The sequence below is a fragment of the Dunckerocampus dactyliophorus genome, chromosome 19 (genome assembly GCF_027744805.1).
Source record: "Dunckerocampus dactyliophorus isolate RoL2022-P2 chromosome 19, RoL_Ddac_1.1, whole genome shotgun sequence".
NCBI lineage: Eukaryota > Metazoa > Chordata > Actinopteri > Syngnathiformes > Syngnathidae > Dunckerocampus > Dunckerocampus dactyliophorus.
In genome coordinates, this window is record NC_072837.1 from 2,863,898 (window position 1) to 2,882,753 (window position 18,856).

General features: G+C 37.1%; 2 protein-coding genes across 3 annotated transcripts; both read right to left on the reverse strand.

Moving 5' to 3' along the window:
• Nucleotides 1-118: 118 nt before the first annotated feature.
• Nucleotides 119-9,519, reverse strand: LOC129172724 (uncharacterized). Of its 2 annotated transcripts, XR_008567067.1 has the most exons (9): nucleotides 8,845-9,519; nucleotides 6,700-8,758; nucleotides 6,442-6,528; nucleotides 3,841-3,891; nucleotides 3,700-3,736; nucleotides 3,550-3,600; nucleotides 3,404-3,433; nucleotides 1,520-1,573; nucleotides 119-819 (listed from the first exon to the last, which is right to left on the reverse strand). XR_008567067.1 is itself a non-coding variant. In XM_054762755.1 (8 exons), exons 2-8 carry the CDS (start codon nucleotides 6,472-6,474, stop codon nucleotides 575-577), a joined length of 501 nt encoding a protein of 166 aa, XP_054618730.1. In that variant the 5' UTR covers nucleotides 6,475-6,528; nucleotides 6,700-7,241; the 3' UTR covers nucleotides 119-574. The 2 variants fall into 2 exon arrangements, 1 of the variants encoding a protein (XP_054618730.1); XM_054762755.1 differs by lacking the exon at nucleotides 8,845-9,519 and having other exon boundaries at nucleotides 6,700-7,241.
• Nucleotides 9,520-9,701: 182 nt separating this feature from the next.
• Nucleotides 9,702-14,108, reverse strand: LOC129172626 (uncharacterized; the record flags this gene model as incomplete). Its single annotated transcript, XM_054762578.1, has 7 exons — nucleotides 13,938-14,108; nucleotides 13,185-13,327; nucleotides 12,597-13,087; nucleotides 12,123-12,194; nucleotides 11,646-11,720; nucleotides 10,893-10,967; nucleotides 9,702-9,896 (listed from the first exon to the last, which is right to left on the reverse strand). Coding segments are annotated over exons 2-7 (1,038 nt in total), but the record flags the coding sequence as incomplete, so codon positions are not given.
• Nucleotides 14,109-18,856: the final 4,748 nt, after the last annotated feature.

Consider the following 18,856-nt stretch of genomic DNA (forward strand, 5'->3'; position numbering starts at 1 on the left):
TACTATGCAAATCTCACTTAAAAAACCAGAAACACAAAAAGCAGCTCAAGTTACAACAACCTGACACTATGCCCACTTGTAAAGACAAAGTTAATGAGCTGCCTAAACCCCGCCCATGACAAATGAGAATTATCAGAACCAACTTGATTTATAAGGACAGTTGTCACACAACACACAAACACTGACACTAATGTGACTTGGAGGGTCAAATGTGACTTGCTGGAACATGGATTCACACAAACACAAAAATGAAGGTAATGTGCATTAATAGGACACACCCAGTATATGAGGACAAATAGCTACACACAATACTATTGTGAAATTTAAAGACATACCTGATCTGTGGTGAGCAATTAGGCATGTTTGTAAGACGTACTCAATATGAAATGTCATTAGCCACCTCAGGTAAAACCTAGTAATACATATCTGATAGACAAAGACATTACACCAGGCATAAACAGTTACAAGCAACCAACTTTATTTTTTTGTTGTTTTGTCACAACGTAACAGAGACCAGCTCTTAACTTTAACATGTAACAAAACACACTATCAAAATCAAACTGTGCCTGTTCACTTACTGGTTCTTCCTCTTCAGGGTTATGCCACGATTTCTTACAAAGTCTCTTATATTTTGAACAGTGCGATTGGCAAGAGCATGATGCTCAGCAGTCTTGCACTGCTGACACTGAATCAGTGTCGCCAGTTTACCCTTCTCGATGTAATCTTTAAAGTGTCTCATCACTGCTGCAACCTCAGCTGGAGACCACGGCTGTTTTTGTTTCCTCCTAGGATCATCCACTTCAGCATTTTTGGGAACCACTAAAAAAAAGAAACTATATTGTAAACAAAAACCGAAAGCCTTGGTTAATTCATTTTCTTTCCATTTGTCATGTGACTATGTGGAAGGTGTTTTCAGATGTAGGGCACAAAGATCTCATACTGTATATTAGAGTCATACATTTCATTTAGAGAATTAATTGTGAATTATTGCAGTAGACATTTGATGGTTTTACATTAGATTTCTGTAATTGCTGTTGGCTTAAAAAGCCTTTGAATATTTGCAGCACAAATTACCTCTGTATTTGCTTTACTGCTGATAAAACTGGCACAAGGCTGCTGTATAGTAACATGAGGCATTTTTAATTCATCTGCTAAAAGTATATTCATGAATTTAAGTTTGTTTTACTGACTTTAGCACATGATGTTCCACCAGTTAAAATCTGAGAGGACAGTGCCCCTGTTAAGAATTTGTATATAACTTCAGTGCATTGCCGAGTAACCTGCTGTCCAACATCAAAGCAATAAAAAAAAAAAAAGGAATCTGAAAACAACTTAACGTAATATGAGTATTTATACAATAATTATCTGACAATGTGGTTGAGAGAGTAAAAGCAAAAGTGTGACAGGGCAAACCAAAAGTACCTTGCTTTATACAGGTAGTACCCTCTACATCCATGTTACTTGTCACATTTGAGTACAGAGGTTATTGAATTGTGTCTTCTGTGTATGTGTAATTTACCACTTGGTTCATGATGGGTTTTTTTTCTGTTGGCCTTTTTCTTTCTATTATCCTCTAAAAAACAGCAAACAAAACAGTATTAGTGTCAATACTGATAACATTCTTAATGTTAAATATTTCATTGTTGTGTAACTTATAAGCAATAAAGCCAAAACTCCAATAAAAAATATACTGCTAAAAAAAAATATTAAAAAGGGACACTTGGAAAACACATCAGATCTAAACTGGGGGAAAAATGATGTTGAATAAGTTTCCTGATCATAAGTGGGTGATGTATTAGAAACAAAATGATGCCACATCATTTGATAGAAATGAAAATGATCACCCTATAGAGGGGGGAAATCAAAGACACCCCAAAAATGAAAGTGAAAAAATGCAGCACACTGGTCCATTTGGCTAAAATGTCATTGTAGCAACTCAAAATGATTCTCAGTAGTTTGTGTGGCCCCCACGTGCTTGTACGCATGCCTGACAACGTGGGGGCACGCTCCTAATGAGACTACGGATGGTGTCCTGGGGGATCCCCTCCCAGATCTGGACCAGGGCATCCATGAGCTCCTGGACAGTCTGAGGAGCAACCTGGCGGCGCCGGATGGACCTAAACATAATGTCCCAGAGGTGTTCTATTGGGTTTAGGTCAGATGAACGTGGGGGCCAGTCAATGGTATCAATTCCTTCATCCTCCAGGAACTACCTGCATACACTATCCACATGAGGTCGGGCATTGTCGTGGACCAGGAGGAACCCAGGTCCCACTGCACCAGCGTAGCTTCTGACAATGGGTCCAAGGATTTCATTCCGATACCTAATAGCAGTCAGGGTGCCGTTATCTAACCTGTAGAGGTCTGTGCGTCCTTCCAGGGATATGCCCCCCCAGACCATCACTGACCCACCACCAAAGTGGTCATGCTGAATGATGTTGCAGGCAGCATAACGTTCTCCACGGCATCTCCAGACCCTTTCACGTCTGTCGCATGTGCTCAGGTTGAACTTGCTCTCATCAGTGAAGAGCACAGGGCACCAGTGGTGTAGTTGCCAATTCTGGTGGTCTATGGCAAATGCCAGTCGAGCTCTACGGTGCTGGGCAGTGAGCACAGGGCCCACTACAGGACGTCGGGCCCTCAGGCCACCCTCATGGAGCCTGTTTCTGATTGTTTGGTCAGAAACATTCACACCAGTGGCCTGCTGGAGGTCATTTTGTAGGGCTCTGGCAGTGCTCATCCTGTTCCTCCTTGCACAAAGGAGCAGATACCGATCCTGCTGAGGGTTGAAGGGCCTTCTACGGCCCTGTCCAGCTTTCCTGGAGTAACTACCTGTCTCCTGGAATCTCCTCCATGCGTCCAGGTACCGCAGTGATGCCCTGGTCCAGATCTGGGAGGAGATCCCCCAGGACACCAGCCGTAGTCTCATTAGGAGCATGCCCCCACGTTGTCAGGCATGCGTACAAGCACGTGGGGGCCACACAAACTACTGAGAATCCTTTTGAGTTGCTACAATGCCATTTTAGCAAAATGGACCAGTGTGCTGCATCATTTTTTCACTTTCATTTTCGGGGTGTCTTTGATTTCCCCCCCATCTATAGGGTGATCATTTTCATTTCTATCAAATGATGTGGCATCATTTTGTTACTAATACATCACCCACTTATTATCAGGAAACATATTCAACATCATTTCCCCCCAGTCAACATCTAATGTGTTTTCCAAGTGTTCCTTTAATTTTTTTGAGCAGTTTAATTTAAAAAAAAAAAAAAGGTCAATTTATGTGCAAAGACAATTCAATCAAATAAAAGTATAGAATAAAAACAGAACACTGATTTTAGTTTTAAAAAGTGATGCTACTGATACTTCCTTATTGCTTTTAAAAAATTTTTTTAAACAACACCTTTAGATGTCCCTTCAAGGGCAGAGTCACCTATGAATGGAATAGTAAAAAAAACTTATGGTTAGAATAAACCATAACAGCAGGAACAGCTGACCTGCAAGCAGTGGATCAGAAATGTGCATGCTGTTGGACTGAGAGGATCATACCATCTGCGGCAGCTGAAGGTTTGTCAACAGGTCGCAAGGCTCTCTCCTGTCCTGTAAAATATAGTTCACTTTAGGTCATTTTTTTTACAAAATGTTTTAACGTGCCAACAGCACATCTCTTGATGGTGAAAGTTATATCTCTGATCATACCCCTAGAAGTCCCTACAAGGGCAGAGTAATCTGAAGTCTGGAATATGAAACACCGATTTAAAAATAACTCAACATTGATTGATTGTACTTACAATGTATGAAACGATTAATGTCCATGCTGGTGTACTGATAGGATCATACCATCTGAGGCAGCTGCAGGTTTGTCAACAGGTTGCAAGGCTCTCTCCTGTCCTGTAAAGTGTACATCACGGTTTAATAGGGGCCATGTACATTATGCAGGCTAGTGTTCATTCAAATGCACAGTACAGACGGTACAAAGACGGTAAGGAAAAAAAGCTATTTAAAGTTGCATCAGCAGCACGTCAGTACATACTGTATTTGTGTCTGCTGCCAACTTAGTATACAGTATATGCCTCCCCAGACCATCACTGACCCACCACCAAAGCGGTCATGCTGAATGATGTTGCAGGCAGCATAACGTTCTCCACGGCATCTCCAGACCCTTTCACGTCTGTCGCATGTGCTCAGGTTGAACTTGCTCTCCAGGGAAGAGCACAGGGCACCAGTGGTGTAGTTGCCAATTCTGGTGGTCTATGGCAAATGCCAGTCGAGCTCTACGGTGCTGGGCAGTGAGCACAGGGCCCACTACAGGACGTCAGGCCACCCTCATGGAGCCTGTTTCTGATTGTTTGGTCAGAAACATTCACACCAGTGGCCTGCTGGAGGTCATTTTGTAGGGCTCATCCTGTTCCTCCTTGCACAAAGGAGCAGATACCGATCCTGCTGAGGGTTGAAGGACCTTCTATGGCCCTGTCCAGCTTTCCTGGAGTAACTACCTGTCTCCTGGAATCTCCTCCATGCGTCCAGGTAGAGCAGTGATGCCCTGGTCCAGATCTGGGAGGAGATCCCCCAGGACACCATCCGTAGTCTCATTAGGAGCATGCCCCCACGTTGGCAGGCATGCGTACAAGCACGTGGGGGCCACACAAACTACTGACAATCATTTGGAGTTGCTACAATGACATTTTAGCTAAATGGACCAGTGTGCTGCATCATTTTTTCACTTTCATTTTTGGGGTGTCTTTGATTTCCCCCCTCTATAGGGTGATCATTTTCATTTCTATCAAAAGATGTGGCATCATTTTGTTACCAATACATCACCCACTTATTATCAGGAAACATATTCAACATCATTTTTCCCCCAGTTTAGATCTGATGTGTTTTCCAAGTGTTCCTCTAATTTTTTTTTAGCAGTATATATAGATTGAATAGTTTTGGTCCTAGGATTGACCCCTGGGGTACGCCGCATGATGTTTAATTCCTCGGATGTATATTCTCCTAGCTTCACATATTGCCTCCTGTCGGCGAAGAAGCTTTTAACCCAGTTCAAGACTAACCCTCTGATTCCATACCTTTCTAGTTTAGTGATTAGAATATCATGATTGTGTCGAAGGCTTTTGTTAAATCCATAAATACTTTCTGTGATCTATAGCATTGGTAATTTCCTCTGTAATTTCAATCAGTGCCATGGAAGTTGAAATGTTACTTCTGTATCCGTATTGACTGTCCGCGAGTAACTCATTTTTATTTATAAAAAATTGTCCAACCTGTTAAATAGTTTTTCAATGATTTGGGAAAATTGTGGCAATAAGGACACTGGTCGGTAGTTTATAAATTGATGTTTGTTTCCATTTTTAAAGACTGGAACTACTTTAGCTATTTTCATATTGTTTGGGAATTTACCTGTCTGGAATGATAGGTTACTGAGGTACGTTTGCGGTTGTGCAATCTCATTTATAACCCTTTTTATCGTTTCCATTTCTATTCCGTTGCAATCGGTTGATGTTTTCGCTTTGAATTTATTAACAATATCAATGATTTCCTTTTGTGTGACGTTAGTGAGGAACATGGAAGTGGGATTCCTGTCTATAACCTCATTTCTTTCCTCTACTGGTGGGTAATTTGGGATCTTTGTTTCCAGTTCCGGTCCAATATTTACAAAGTAATTGTGGAACTTTTCAACAACCTGATTCATATTGTCATATTTGTCATTTCCGTTGATGAAATAAAGAGGGTAGTCTGCTTTCTTGGCACCGTTCCGTATAATACTGTTTAGAATGCCCCATGTTGCTCTAGTGTTTTTGTTCTTGTTTAATAATTGACTATAATATTCTTTCCTACGCGCTCTTAAAATATTTGTTAACTTATTTTTGTATGTTTTATATATTTTTCCTGCTTCTTTAGTGTTTTGAATGATAAATCTCCTATATCGTGTATTTTTCTTCTTACAGGCATTTAGTAGTCTTGGTCATCCATGGCTGATTTCTCCTCCTTTGCTTATTAGATACTTCTCTCAGTGGACAATGTCTGTTATAGCACTTCATATAAATATAAAGTTTTAATATGCTTTGTTGACATCATTCTCGCTATATACGCACTCCCATCTTTGCTTTTCCAAAAGGCACTAATACTTTCCTCTGTATGTGATCTTTTGAATGTCCTGATATCGTCCTTCTCTTTTTATAGTTTATTATAAATCGTAAACACTGGAAGATGGTCAGTAAAATCATTAAGAGTCCACTCGTCGTGTTGTTATCGAAATCAGTGAATATATTAATTAAATTTTGCACAGTGATCTGTAATCCTGTTCATTGTATCTATAAAGTTATCTATTCTGTTTTGATTATTTGAATTTAGAAGGTCAATGTTGAAATCTCCAAATACAAAGATTATTTTTTTGGCTAACGTCTGTAAATTTTGCAATTTATTTGCTGCACTTACCCATGTCTGTTTGTGGATATGAGGGCTGATCATCTTCCTCAGCTTCACTTTCTTCACTTGCTTCAGAAGCAGTGAAGTCAAGATTATCTGAAAAACAAACAAAAGATCAATTGCGGTACTTTTTAACATTAACTTGTTTACATCATGAAGTCACTAAATAGTAGTCTGTAGACAAGTGATGTTTTGCTAAATATCGTCAAAGAATGCTTGCCTACAAAATGTATGAAATATTAATCTATCCTAAACCTTGAACAATACCTTCTATCTCAATCTCTTCAAGAGTTTTTCCCTGAAGGTTTGTGATGGACCCTTTCTCCATGGCAAGCAGTAGTTTGGATATTTTGGCCAGCTGTGTTGTAGCCTCTGGAAGCCTGTAGTATTCTCTGTGGACACGAATATCATGGCCGAGGAAGTCTGCAACTTGGTCCAGTTCGTGGTTTTTGAGGTTCAGGACCTGGGACAACGTTGCAACATGTTTGCGTAACTGTGTTGACCTGAGGAGTTCTGGGTTCTGAGCACCACACTCATTTGCATAAGTCCTTAAACAGTCCTGTCCTCTGTAAGGAGTTAAACAGTGGGGCCTTGCAAACAAAAAATTGTTCTTCTCTGGAACTCCACATTCTTTCCTTTTGTTGAAAAGAAGTGTCAATGAATCAACCACATCTGGTGAAAGCAACACAGCAACTTTTCGTCCTCTTTTACCCCTAATTTCCACCCGGCTGAAATGTTCACAGAGTTTTTGTTCAAACTTTGTGAGGCCAATAGCAACATACTTATGTAAAGGCGTCGTGTCCCTCCCAAGGAAGCTGTTTAATTGTATTTTTGCAACTTCCCCTCCACGTCTTCAGTTGAATAGTATTATCTTTGCCAAAGTTGCTCTGCAAAGTTCACCATAAACTTGTGGTGAAGGCGTTTTTCCCAGGTTCTCAGATGCCAAATCTGTTGTCTTTTCAAGATGCTGATGAAGACGTTGCACATCTTCAGTAAAAGGCAGGGTGGATGGCTTGTTAAAGTGTGCCTCATTCAAGGTGGTCAAAGCAGTATGAGAGACAAGTTCAGACCACTTTGAGGTGTAAAGCTTTTTGAAAGTCTGGGTTGACTTTTTCAGCTCACCGTCTCCTGTCATTAAAGCTCTGCAGTGGATGATGTCACTGATCTTTTGCAATGAGTGACCCAACTTCAGTGCGAGGCTTGGCGTTTTGTAGCAGTGCTTTTCATCATCAAACCCAGACACCGTCTTGACTGCTTGGATAACCAAATGGAAATTTGCAGGTCTTATGGCATCCTCAAGATTATATATGGAAAATTCTTTACACAGTATTAGTAGAAGTCTTCCAACTTCATGAAGCTTCTGCCGAATATATTCATATTTGGTGGGATCTTGACCATGTTTGTTGAAAAATGACTGCGCCAGCTGAAGAATGCAGAAGTCACCTCGCACAGCAGCAGAAATTTCATCATCTTTCATATTAGTTAACAGTTTCCAAACACCTTGGGATATCTGTTGAGGTAGGGCTGACTCTGACATTGTGGCCAAGGAAAGGACCCTAGTTCTTCCTTGCCCTTTGTTGGTTTCTCCTGGTTTTGAGAGGCATTTTTGAAGATGTCGCCACAGATGCCTCCGAAGATACAAAGCATGGCAATACATGCAATACACATACTGTTTAACATCATGCTTATTCTTGGGTTTGCGTTTCATTTTCAGCACTCCAGTCCCACTTGTTAAAACTTCTGTATTATGTTTATGATTTCCTTTGTTCCGTAGTATGTTCAGCCGTCTTTGTCGTTCTTTGGAGTATTTTGGGAGTGCTAAAACTTGAGCAACATCCACATTTGTCTTCTCATGGGTTTTCAAGTGGCGAGTAATTTTTGACTGTGCTTTGCCACAAATGTAGCAATAATTGATCTTACTTCCAGAAGAGGATACGCCTGAAGACTGTACATACTGATCTTCTCCAGTTTTGTCCGTGGTCTCAAATTGATCTTCAACAGTGTCTTTCTGAACTTCAGGCTGAACGACCTCTGAGGGTTGCTTGGGGTCGCCACAATTCTTCTCAAGATGCATTGTACTGTCTGCTTCTTTAATGTCAGGTAACGTGACTTCATCTAAGAGCTGCTCTTGGCAAGGTGTTTTCACCAGAATTTCAGAGGGAGGCTCAGTGCAGAACACTTCATTATCAGGCACTTCTTGAAAATATTTTGAAGGCCCTATTAAAATTTCTCCTGAATTGTCTGAGTCACTGTAAGAGTCAGGTACATATTCCTCCTCTGATATCTCTTCACTGAAACTTGAACTAGTTCCTTCAGTAACTTGATCCTGGAAGGGGGGGGGGAAGAAGAAGAGATCACTCTACTGACCTTTAAGTACACAGTTAAACAATACAATTTCTTAAATACACTTACAAATGGTCGGCATTTAGAGTCAGTGTTCATCCCCTTGACATAGCAGGATTTGTGCCAGAAGCCGCAGCAAACTAAAACAGATAATATAGACAGATTTCCGTCTGTGCATATACTGTGGATTTTACAATGCTCTTGTTGCCCTCTCCAAATATTGCTTAATATGTTGTCCATACAAATTTTCCTTTTATCTATAGTCAAGCAGCTGTAGAACGGTAGTCTTTTCAGACAGTTGCAGTGACGGAGCTAGGGGGTGGCCAGGGCCAACATTGGCCACTTGCCGGCCACCCCAGTGGCCCCCCCCCCCCGACTGCTGCAGGACAATTTTGACAAACGCGGCTCCGTGGTGCGGAACATTAGGTCTTTTCCACTGGGACGCATTTCACTGCAGCACACAATTTTACATGGGAAACAAGAGAGTGCTATATGCCCGTCAATAAAAGTGCGTCTTGCATGAAGTGCAAGCGGTAGGTATGTTTTCCATGATGACTTTGGTGGGTTCCTGTGAAATTGTCTCACGAATGTGTTAATGCCATTACTGAAGTAAATGTTGCACTGTTGAAATACTTCCATTTAATTATGCATGTAAGTACTTTAAATCCAATTTCTTTTGTTCCTTAAGGACATGAAAATAACCAGATTATTAATTTGCATATTGATTGTTAAGAGTTGGTAACACTAAGGAAGGAAAAAGTCAAAAAAGCAAAAATTCTAACAATGAATAAATATCATAATTCTAATAATTAAGAAATAATTTTCCAACAACAATAATGAACGTCATCTAGACATTTCAAGTATCAATCAGTGCGTGCCACCCCTATGAGAGTAATGGTCTCACCTTGGCCACCCCAATGAAAAATTTCTGGCTCCGCCACTGGACAGTTGCAGTAATAATTGTGGTTTAGTAATAGATACATGCACATCTTCCTCATGAAGACACAATACTTACCTTTACATCTCACGCCAATCCATTTCAAGGCCGAAAAGGGTCCAGTACACAGGGAACATTTTTCCAAACTTGGTACTACCGAGGACACCAAGTCATGCTTACAGCCCTGTTAAACCCAACAACAGCAAAAACAGTGACTTTAAAATTGCATCACAAATAAGTACAACCTTTACCATCTGACTGATAAAAATAGATGAAATATATTGTGTTAGCACTGACCAATGAAAACTTAAATACAATTGCATGAATTAAATCTATTCACTGGCCATCACAAATTAAAATTTAAATTATTTGTCAGGAATAAATTATTATTTTTTAGTATCCTCTAAAACATACTAGTGCTGATGATGTAGCAGATGTAGCAAACCAAGCAAACTCTACCTAAAATAAAAAAACGTTTTACCACATTGACTACCTCTGCTGGTAACAACTTTTGTAGAGGATAGCATAATGCAGTACAAGCAGAAGAAGCCTACCTTTCCAACATAAAGAGCTAATATATATATATATATATATATATATACACACACACACACACACACATACATTGTAATTTAGTTAATATTGATTTTATCTACTTTTTTAAGCAATATTTTTCATTATTTTACTTTTATAGTATTGTAAAATTATATTTATAGTATTGCATTTTTATATGTACGCTATGCTGTAATTTAATTTTGTTTTCAATTAATATAAATATATTGAAGTAAAAATTGTAATACAAAATAATTTTTACAATAAAATAAAAAAATGGCCCTCTGAGAATAACCATAATGGTCCAAATGGCCCAAGGTGAAAGTAAGTTTGACGCCACTGACCTAGAGGATAAGCTGCTAGTGAGTATGATATGGTATTTTTCTACGATTTCTGTAAAAACCTACTTAAGCAACACTGCATTCTGCAAGTTAAAACTTTTTAAATTACAGAACTGGCTTGGAAATGGCTTGGAGAGTAAAGTTGTGTGTCACAGATGACAAATATTTCTGTCTCAGGCGCTCATTCATCCGGGCACTTTGGTTTGATGTAGAAATCTAACCTCAACTCCCAGGTAATCTGAGAGAGAAAAGCTGTTTATAGCTAAAATCAGTGGAAATGGATTCACCTGTTCAGTATTTTCATTGGGGGAAGCACATGTCATGGCCTCCTCTGCATGGTAACGATCTGTTGCAGCTGAAACCTTGTGACAGAAAAACAACAAAAGCTTTATATCATTTAGAACAACAGGCAGTACCTGCTAATATCAGAGTTCATGTCTACACCTGACCAGGACAGACACACCGAGGACTGTATGTGTAGCATTTCACATCGGAAACTCATCTCAATAATACAGTATTATGGTGTATAGGGCCCAAACACACAGTCCTCATTATGTCTACACCTGACCAGGACTGACACACTGAGGACTGTATGTGTAACATTTCACATCGGAAACTCATCTCAGTAATTAAGTACAGTATTATGGTGTATAGGGCCCAAACACACAGTCCTCGTTATGTCTACACCTGACCAGGACTGACACACTGAGGACTGTGTATGTGTAGTAGCATTTATGTCGGAACCTCATCTCAATAATACAGTATTACCATGTATAGGGCCCAAACACACAGACCTCGTTACGTCTACACCTGACAGGACTGACACACTGAGGACTGTGTATGTGTAACACTTAGCATTAAAAACCCATTGCAGTAATATTACTGTTAATATTGTCTAAATATACAGTCCTTAGTATGTCTCCACCTGACTAGGCCTGTGTGTGTGCAATATTCTACAGTATATTGACAACCAGCCAACAGTGTTTTGTTACTGCATAAAATCAGACCTATGTTAACATTCAGAATATAGAGTAAGTCACCTGTTTATCATCAGTCAAGCAGTCAGATGTCATGGCCACAGCAGCAGGTTGTGGATCTGCCTCAGTTCTGTTCTCCTGAAGAATAAGGGATACAATCTCATCAAATACTCATTTTGAACAGCACAAGCTCAATATAATGCAAGTCATGTCTTTATCATCTGTGAAGGAGTCAGATGTCATGGTCACAACAGTAGGTTGTGGATCTCTCTCAGTTGTAACCTTGTCAAAAAACATATGATTAATGATATAGACGATATAGTTTTTTTAAATGAAATAATGCATTTTTCATAAGTCTTATATAGAGTGAGCAAAGAAAACCAATATATATCCAGGATAAAGTGGTGTGACTTCAGTACATTTTTAGTTTAATTCAATGGTTGGATACAACATTAGTAACTCTACAAAGTGTTGGACTCATCTAGCGTCCCCAAGGATCTCTCTTTTACTGTAAAACCTTGTACCATCAGCAACATTTACCTTGTCTGTTGCAATTCTTTTTCCATGGCTGACCAAATCCCCAGAGCAAATCTGCTCCTTTGCTGTGGGACACTGAAAATAATGCAAGGAAGCAATTAGCTTGACTAAATGTACTGGTACCTGATTGATAAAATTGTCAAATAGTTCACTATGCTATTACTAGAAGGAATAGAAATTCAACAAAAGTATTGATATACAATATTCATTTTATAGTTATGTATGAGGTAAACTTTCAGATCATGCCAAAGAAAAACATGCCTTTACTGATGGCAAATAGCATTTGTACCTGGCATTCTTAATGTGATATTTTTATATTTCCATAATACACCTCACAGTGCAAAAGCACAGAATACAATGACTGGACAAAAAAATATTCAATATTACAAAATGACATGGCACACTTGATTTTTCTTTGCATACTATACTGTAAAATTATAGTAGACTCACACAGGAATGTGTTAATTCCATTTGTACCTTTAACCTCCATGGCCAGTCAGAGTCTCTGTAGTTGTAGGTTATCTCTTCACCTGGCTTGATGTCCTTTGTTGCAAACAGACAGAGATGAGGCTGTCCATCAACAGTGATTTTCTTCATTTTGCTGTTTGGGCTGACATGATCATCATTTACAAGTCTCCCTAGGGAGTCATCCTCTTGAGCAGCATCAATACTGAAATCACAAAAAATATAAAACTCGCTATGACAGAATGAATAACTCTGTGTTATTGTTATTTTTGTGAAGCAGAGAGTTTTTCTGTGTAAAACAACATACTGCAAGTTACAGTATGTGTGACAATATACATACCACAAATGCTTTCCATTGTAACGAAATTCAAACATGAAAACCTTGAGGGCATCATGGTATAGTCGTAGCCTGCTTTCATGTTCCTCTTTGCATATGACTTGCCCTCGATATTCGATAAGGAACTCTCCTTTCTGAAAGTGGCGCTTGCTGAATACTCCTCGACCTAAAAAACAAACAAAAAAACGACAATGGGTCAAAGTTTTGAGAATAACACAAGATTTAACTTGTGCCAAATCATCTTTAACACCCGTGTAACTCACCTTTGAATGAATTTATGAATTGCACATCAAATCCATCCTTATCCTTTCCCAAGGATGAAAAATATGCTGCCTCTTCTTTAGGTTTTATCTTCACTCTCTGCGGCCTCATTGCCTCACTTTCGATTCTCATATAAAGATGATGCCTTTGATAAATAAATGAATAATTAAGAACTTAAGTATGTCAGTTTTACTTTAACTGATACCAAATATTTTACAACAGACTTTTTGTCATATGTTAATTAGTAAGGGTTAACTTATAGTCTGTACACTGTTCACCCTTAAGTCAAGGATCAAGATAAAAACATCAGCTTTTCACTTGCTGTTTCTGTTTAACTAATCTAAACTAAACTAAACTAAACTAAGGCCATCTGAAAGTTGCATCAGGTGCATGCATCGTCACCTACATTCTGTTTTAATAGATACCACTTCATGTGTTAGTTTGTATTAAAAGTTAATTTAGCAGGTTAAAAAAAAACACAAGGCAAAATATCTTCTTATTCTGGCAGGTAATGCTTGTTTCAAAGAGTAAATGAAAACTTAAAAACTAGTAGACATATGCTGACATGTGCTTTTTAAATAACCTACTAGCTCTTTAAACTAGGCTAGCATTAGCATGTAATGCTAACATAAATTAACCTGTTAGCATGTTAAGGTAGTGCTAGCTGACTTACATGCTTTTGACATACAGTGTTCTCCTTAGCAGGAGTGAAAACTTTCTGTACTTGAAACACAGCACCGTGCTTTCAGTCTTACCTCGTGTCTCCAGTCCTGTAGGCAATTAAATGGCAACGTGTTCACTCGGCAGCATGAAGCCAGGAAGCTTTGGTCTGCAGCAATGAAGCTCATTGGCTGATTAGCAGTCACCTCAGAGGTGTTGGGATACACAATTGACAAAATCCTACATTATGGGGACCCTCTACCAGTTCTCCAGGTACGCCGGTTTCCTCCCACGTTCCAAAAGAACCAAGCCCGTGAGGTTCCTTGGCGACTAGAGCGTCTCATAGGCGTGAGAGTGAGCGTCAGTGATTGTTTGTTTATACGTGCCTTTATTTTTTCAATGTGCTTCGGGCCAATAAAAAAAAAAGCCGGGCCGTACTTTGGACACCCCTGGGCTAACATTACAAGCGAAAGTGTCATTTTACAAAAATAAGCCAGTGGTTCTAAGAGAATAAAGACTTACTATTACAAGAATAAAGTTGATGATTACAAGAAATGAAACTGTAATATTCAACGTAATCCATTTCATAAGAATGATCGTTTATATAACGACCATAGAATGCATTGAGTTGGACGTTTAGGACTGCATAAGCTGTCTTTGTTGTCTTTATGCTTTTCTCTGTCTGTCCCCTCTTAAGGAATGAAGAATCCCGTCAGTGTTCCAGAATGGTCATTGCTGTCCTTCCTACTGCTGTCCCTCTGTCTGTCCCCTCTGAAGGAATGACGCCACTGTCAAGTTTAGTCACTGCAGTTGTCGTCTGTACAGTAGAGTTGCTTTTACTGCCCTGGTTTCCCTTTCCTCTCCGTCTGTCCCCTTTTAACCCTGCTGACCAGAGGGTTGAGTCTGATAGTGTTTTCCAGTCCGAGTGTGTGAGATGACCTATTTCGTGCTGAATCTGAAGGCAGAGATGAATGATTGATGCAGCATAGTACATATTTGCAGCGCTATTGACTCACCGCAGGCCGTCCTGACTGGATCCAGCTGGTCCTCCGCTGCAGACCATCACAATGGTTGTCTTTGACATCACAGCCTCACGCCATCTGCTCAACATCCTCACCGCCTTCTACGAAAGCAACAACAGAAGCAAAGTGTGCACGATGCAGTGGAAAGAAACACACCTTAAAAGACACTGACTAGACTTTTATGCAGAGGAAGGCAAACATGGACAGTATTTGTTTTGTATGTTGTTGTTTCTATGAGGTTGCATGGATGTTTTCTTCAAATGAAGTTGTTACAATAAGCCTCTATTCTTGCAATTAGACAGTCGGGTAGAACAAGTACGCCTTCATTTCTGCATGTTAACCACTTTAATCTCGGAAGATTAGCTCCTTTTTTTTAATTGAAAAATACAGTTCATCTTGTACGAGTTTGACTTTAATATTGTTAAGATTATGACTTTTTTATTCAAAAAATATATACATATATATATATATATATATACACCCTTAATCTTGCACAATTATGACTTTAATTTGGTAAGATTAGCTCTATCTTCCCCCCCAAAAAGTACACCATTTATTTGGTACAATTACAACTTTAATCATTCTTTTTTTTTTTTTTTAAACGGCACTGCAGCCTTTCAAGCAGCTCCGTGTGTTGGGGCTTTCTCTTGGAGATGAATAAAGGATCCATCCATCCATCTGCGAAGTTTACCACTTTTTTGCCCTCAAAAGAAATACAACTTTATACTGGAAAGATTAGGACTTGGATTTTTGGAAAAATACGCCTTTGTTCCTGTTATGACATTCATTTGATGAGATGACAACTTTTGGCTAAAAATAAAGAAATAAAAGACAAATAGAAAAACACATTTAATTTTCTACAACTGCAACTTTAATCTTGTAAGATTACAACTTTTTTCTAAAAAAAAAAAAAACCAAGACATCTTTAATCTTGTACAATTATGACTTTAATTTTGTGAGATTATGACTTTTTTCTAAAAATAAAAAATAAAAAAATACAAATACACATTTCATCTTCTACTTTAATCTTGTAAGATTACAACTTTTTTCTAAAAAAAAAAAACAAGACATCTTTAATCTTGTACAATTATGACTTTAATTTTGTGAGATTATGATTTTTTTCTAAAAATAAAACATAAAAAAATACAAATACACATTTCATCTTCTACTTTAATCTTGTAAGATTACAACTTTTTTCTAAAAAAAAAAACCAAGACATCTTTAATCTTGTACAATTATGACTTTAATCTTGTAAAATTACGACTTTTTCAAAAAAAAAAATGACACTTTTAATCTTGTACAATTATGACTTTAATTTTGTGAGATTATGATTTTTTTCTAAAAATAAAAAATAAAAAAATACAAATACGCATTTCATCTTCTACTTTAATCTTGTAAGAGTACAACTTTTTTCTAAAAAAAAAAACAAGACATCTTTAATCTTGTACAATTATGACTTTAATTCTGTGAGATTATGACTTGTTTCTAAAAATAAAAAATAAAAAAATACAAATACACATTTCATCTTCTACAATTACAATTTTAATCTTGTAAAATTACGACTTTTTTCTAAAAAATAAAAAAAACAAGACATCTTTAATCTTGTACATTTATGACTTTAATTTTGTGAGATTATGACTTTTTTCTAAAAATAAAAAATAAAAAAATACAAATACACATTTCATCTTCTACAATTACAATTTTAATCTTGTAAGATTACGACTTTTTTCTAAAAAATAAAAAAAACAAGACATCTTTAATCTTGTACAATTATGACTTTAATTTTGTGAGATTATGATTTTTTTCTAAAAATAAAAAATAAAAAAATACAAATACACATTTCATCTTCTACTTTAATCTTGTAAGATTACAACTTTTTTCTAAAAAAAAACAAACAAGACATCTTTAATCTTGTACAATTATGACTTTAATTTTGTGAGATTATGACTTTTTTCTAAAAATAAAAAATAAAAAAATACAAATACACATTTCATCTTCTACAATTACAATTTTAATCTTGTAAGATTACGACTTTTTTCTAAAAAATAAAAAAAAACAAGACATCTTTAATCTTGTACAATTATGACTTTAATTTTGTGAGATTATGATTTTTTTCTAAAAATAAAAATAAAAAAATACAAATACACATTTCATCTTCTACTTTAATCTTGTAAAATTACAACTTTTTTCTAAAAAAAAAATGACACTTTTAATCTTGTACAATTATGACTTTAATTTTGTGAGATTATGATTTTTTTCTAAAAATAAAAAAATACAAATACACATTTCATCTTCTACTTTAATCTTGTAAAATTACGACTTAAAAAAAAATGACAACGTTAACCCTTGTTTCCGTCAACAAAATCCCCATTTACTCTTCCAGGATGACGGTTAGGCTGTTAAATCAACAGTAGCAAGGAAAGGCTAGCTGGTACCTAATGAAGTGGCTGGTGAGTATAAACTGTACAAAACAGAAGGAGTGAACTTTGAGGCGTACTCATTATTTGCATCCAAGCTTTGAATGAAATACTGAACCACCGGAGTGAACGTTCACTTTGGATTCCGTTGAACTTTGTTACTGTCGCTGAAGTGAGACCCGAGAATGGGGCCAGACTATGTGACCTTTCACCCTTGGGCCTTATTTTGGGAAAGGGGAGGTGTGCACACATTAACCCCATGGCCATGTGGAAAATAAATCAATCTATCTATCTATCTATCTATCTATCTATCTATCTATCTATCTATCTATCTATCTATCTATCTATCTATCTATCTATCTATCTATCTATCTATCTATCTATCCAGTCCATGCAGCAGTGGCGGTACTTACCACTAGATGGCAGTAGAGATTGCAATAGTCCTTCCCACAGAGCGCTATTTTGCTTAAACATTTGTTGATAGAATTTATGATACAAAATTATTTATGACACAAAATTTGATCCCAGAACGGATATTTACTTTAAGTTTGTCATTTTTTACTGACCTTTACAATATAATAGTCATTATTATTTCCTATACAAGGTTATTATACCAAATGTAATCCATGAAGGTAAATTTACTCACTTATTTCTGAAAACATACACAAAATTATTTACCATACGAATTTTAAGCCCAGAAGGTCATTTAATTTTATTTGTACTTATTATGCTAATACTTATATTATTTATTTTATTTAATTTCTCATTTATGATACATTTTGTTCCTTACTGCAAAGTAAAAAATAAAAAAATTATGATTATTATAATTTAAAAATGAATTTAACATTTATTATTAATAATAACAATAATTATTATTATTTATTATATTTATTTATTCATTCATTCATTATTATTTCAATTTTGCATGATAACCATACAGGTTATTTATTATACAAAATGTAATCCATGAAGGTAAATTTACTTCTAGTTCACTTATTTCTGAAAACTTTAATAGTGATTAAAAACATACAAAATGTGAGCCCTGCAGGTCATTTTATTATATTTCATTATTTCTCATTTATGACACTTTTTCTTCACTACTACTGCAAAGTAAAAAATAATAAACCTTATGATTATAATAATTTTAAAAGAATTTTACAATTTCTGAAAATAATTTCTTCTATTTCACCCCGTTTGGGAAATTCATTTATTTTCACTTGTATCACTTTGCAACAATTAACCACTAGATGGCAGTCGAGATTGCAATATTCCTTCCTACAGTTGGCTAAACTACAGTATGTTATGTTTAAGTAATCATTTGTTTACAATGCCCTACATAAAATAATGAATTCAAGACAATGTCACTGTAGTTGGCGTCACTTTGAGCAGCCATGTTCAACATGTATCACTTTGCAGCAACAGCAACATGCCAGGAAATGAGAGGGAAAGACGCTGCGTGGAAGGCACATATCTAAAGTTACACAGTAATGTGATGCTTAGCAGGGAGGGAGGAAGGAGAGAGGAGGAGTTTTTTAAAGCATGCAAATGAATGGGGTGTGTCTTTGGGGAGTTGAG